At 42.6% G+C, this 2,336-nt stretch overlaps 1 protein-coding gene across 1 annotated transcript in view; it reads left to right on the top strand.

Annotated features, from left to right (window-relative positions):
• supv3l1 (SUV3-like helicase) overlaps positions 1–2,336 on the top strand; it is a 13,943-nt gene that overhangs the window by 8,825 nt on the left and 2,782 nt on the right. Inside the window, exon 15 of the mRNA XM_014001854.1 lies at positions 365–513. Within this exon, the coding sequence (XP_013857308.1) occupies positions 365–513 (149 nt within the window). The remainder of the gene's footprint in view (positions 1–364; positions 514–2,336) is intronic.

Below are 2,336 nucleotides of genomic sequence, written 5' to 3'. Positions count from 1 at the left end.
ACGCCGGGGTAAGGACGGGAGGCTAGACCGTCCAAATTCACAGCCTCTTTTTTTCCGGTCTTCCCGGTCTACCAAGGACCCGGCCCGCTGAGACCGGGGAGTCTCGGTCCTCCGGAGGACCCGTCCTGTCGTTTTGGACACAGCCAGTGTCGTACAATAAGGAAGCACTATACACTTCCTAAAAAAATGTATTCTAAGCTCTTTTACTTTATGGTCATATTATGTTGATAAAATTGAAGCGGCTTTGTGATTTACAGTGAGGTGTAGCATATTGGTGTTGCTATTAGAAATATTCTAAAGTGTTATTAATGCTTTATTTTAGTTTTGCATATTGCCTTAAATATCTTTGTGGTTCTTATTTCAGTTTGCACGTCAGTTCAGTCGAGATGAGCCCTTAACGTTTGGCTGGGTCTGTCGGCATATTGGCTGGCCTCTAGCTGCACCAAAAAACATCAAAGACTTGGTTCACTTAGAAGCTGTCCATGATGTGTTGGATCTGTATCTTTGGTTAAGGTAAACATTTTTTATATTTCATCTTTTCTTTGGGAATATTAATGAGTGAAGTGGTTAGTGATGAGCAAATGTAGCTTTTCTGAAGCACTGAAGCTGACAAAAGCCAGGTTCACACCGAACGTGTAATGAGCAGCCGAAGCAGCCAGTTTACATACAAAGTCAGTGGTGGACGCACATCTAGGAGCAGCGCGGGAGAGAGTTTTCCATGCATGCGGCGCATCCTAAGCAGCCGATGCTCGAGTTCAACAAAATTGAACTTAAGCTTAGAGCTGGGAGATATGACCTAAATTTTATATCACTGTATTTTAAACATTTACACTGGTTTCACGGTATCACGGTATTTTTCTTTTCATCACAGGTCAGCTGATAATAAAATGTACAAACACTGCTTATTAACTTTTTTTCTTTTACTGTACCTCTGTCTGTGTCGCTGTTTCCCTCCTCTTTGTGTCTTTACTCTGACTGGTGGTTGGAGACAGTAGTCACGCATTTTGGTCCGGTCGTGAAGGAGGAGGGTTAAAAGATTATGATCGGGTTTATTTTTTTATGTTATTTAATAAAGCTTATCAGTACGACTCACCTTGCACACCAGTCAAATCAACTCCACTACAAAACTTCTTCCCCCGGGCTTTTCACAATAGAACCACGCTAAAGTCTCCATCAGCATAACGTCTCCATATAAAATAACCGCGTGTTAAATCTAACCGTGCACGTCACTGAAGAGGTGTTTACTACATTCAGCGATGGTGAAAACGGGATATTTTTTTAACGTCAGTCAATATAAGCAGCGGAATCGCCATCCGCCACTGCAGCAAATTGCTCCAACAATAACATGAGCATGCTAATGTACATAGCGGTGCTGCGAGGGAACGTGTCCCCCGGGAAACAGTTCACTGGCGGCCGCGACGAAACGTTCCGCATGTGTTCAGGCTATTAAAACCGGTATGTCTGGTATTCAGAAAATTCATATCATAACAAAAATAAAAACCAGTATTTGATMAACGGTATACCACCCAGTACTACTTCAGCTGCTCGACGTGCCGCGTCAACCAATCAGAGACTCATTTTTCCATGTGACGATTTCCTGAACGTTTCCCACTAACCTGAAACAGACGGACAGGAGCTCTTTAGCTGAAATCGACCATCTGCAGTTGGTGTTCTGGCTGGAGATATTAGCACCAATGTGGGTCAGTGGCTCATTAAACTGACTGCTGTGTTAAACTGGGCTCAGGACAAAAAAACAGTTTGTCAGCTAACAAAATAAGAGTGTCAGAGATATCCAGGACCATTGACATAGTTACAAGTAAATGGGCCATAAGATTACACGAGTACATACAGTATCTTAAGAATCATGAGAAACAGATTATATAATGGCAAGTTATCAAGAGATACAGAACAGGACATGTCAAGGTAATATGCAGTTAGGGAGTCAGAAGATATTCTTCCATCACATCATCTTTATTCCATCCGCCATTAAAGACAGACCAGAAAAAAACGAAGACGCTCCTCCCTCTTCAAACGCGTGTCTAGTCACGTTCGGTCTGTACGGACAATACTGACAAGTGTCCAACTCGAGGCGTCAGGCGCATTTTGGTTGCTCAAAACGCGTTCGTGTGAACGCTAGGGCTGCACCAATTATTTGAAATGATCAGTGACGTCGATTATTTAAATCTGTCGACGTAGATTTTTTATTATCGATTCTCTGTATTACATAACCACCACGTGAATGCTCATGCAATTCCATTTAGGTACCTAAATGCATCATTACGACCGTATTGGCATAAGAGTGGTGAGTTTTCCATGCTTGTCCTGAACGCAGCATC

The sequence above is a fragment of the Austrofundulus limnaeus genome, unplaced genomic scaffold (genome assembly GCF_001266775.1).
Source record: "Austrofundulus limnaeus strain Quisiro unplaced genomic scaffold, Austrofundulus_limnaeus-1.0 Scaffold10, whole genome shotgun sequence".
In the NCBI taxonomy this organism is placed as follows: Eukaryota; Metazoa; Chordata; class Actinopteri; order Cyprinodontiformes; family Rivulidae; genus Austrofundulus; species Austrofundulus limnaeus.
Note: the sequence above shows the minus strand (reverse complement) of the source record. Positions and strands in the feature narration are given on the sequence as shown.